The sequence below is a fragment of the Calidris pugnax genome, unplaced genomic scaffold (assembly GCF_001431845.1).
Source record: "Calidris pugnax isolate Ruff unplaced genomic scaffold, ASM143184v1 scaffold120, whole genome shotgun sequence".
Classification (NCBI taxonomy): Eukaryota; Metazoa; Chordata; class Aves; order Charadriiformes; family Scolopacidae; genus Calidris; species Calidris pugnax.
The window spans coordinates 401,695-401,991 of record NW_015090867.1 but is presented as its reverse complement, the minus strand read 5'-3'; the positions used below and the strand labels follow the sequence as shown (position 1 = coordinate 401,991).

The 297-nt window shown below is 64.3% G+C and overlaps 1 protein-coding gene across 1 annotated transcript in view; it reads left to right on the top strand.

The window, feature by feature from the left end:
* The first annotated feature begins 265 nt into the window (after window positions 1-265).
* The window catches only part of DGUOK (deoxyguanosine kinase), a 9,102-nt gene continuing 9,070 nt past the window's right edge, over window positions 266-297 (top strand). The window contains exon 1 of the mRNA XM_014945460.1: window positions 266-270. Coding sequence (XP_014800946.1) covers window positions 266-270 — 5 coding nt within the window. The remainder of the gene's footprint in view (window positions 271-297) is intronic.

The following is a 297-nucleotide window of genomic DNA, read 5'->3' as shown; positions in this document are numbered from 1 at the left end:
AATTGGGGAGGGGGGCAGGTTGAAGCCTCTCGGGGTCTGATTTAATGACTGTAATTAATTATTCTCGCTGCCCAAATGGGGAGGGGGGGTGGAGGGGCACCCCCCAAACCGGTGTTACCCCATGGGGGGGGGGACACAGGGGGTCACCCTGCTCTGTGTTTCCCCCCCTCGCCCCCATCCCCGCAGCCGTGGGCAAATCGACCTTCCTGAAGCTGCTGGGTGCCACCTTCCCCCGGTGGCACTTGGTGACCGAACCCATGGCACAATGGCGCAAGGTGCCAGCCGGCGGCACGGCGG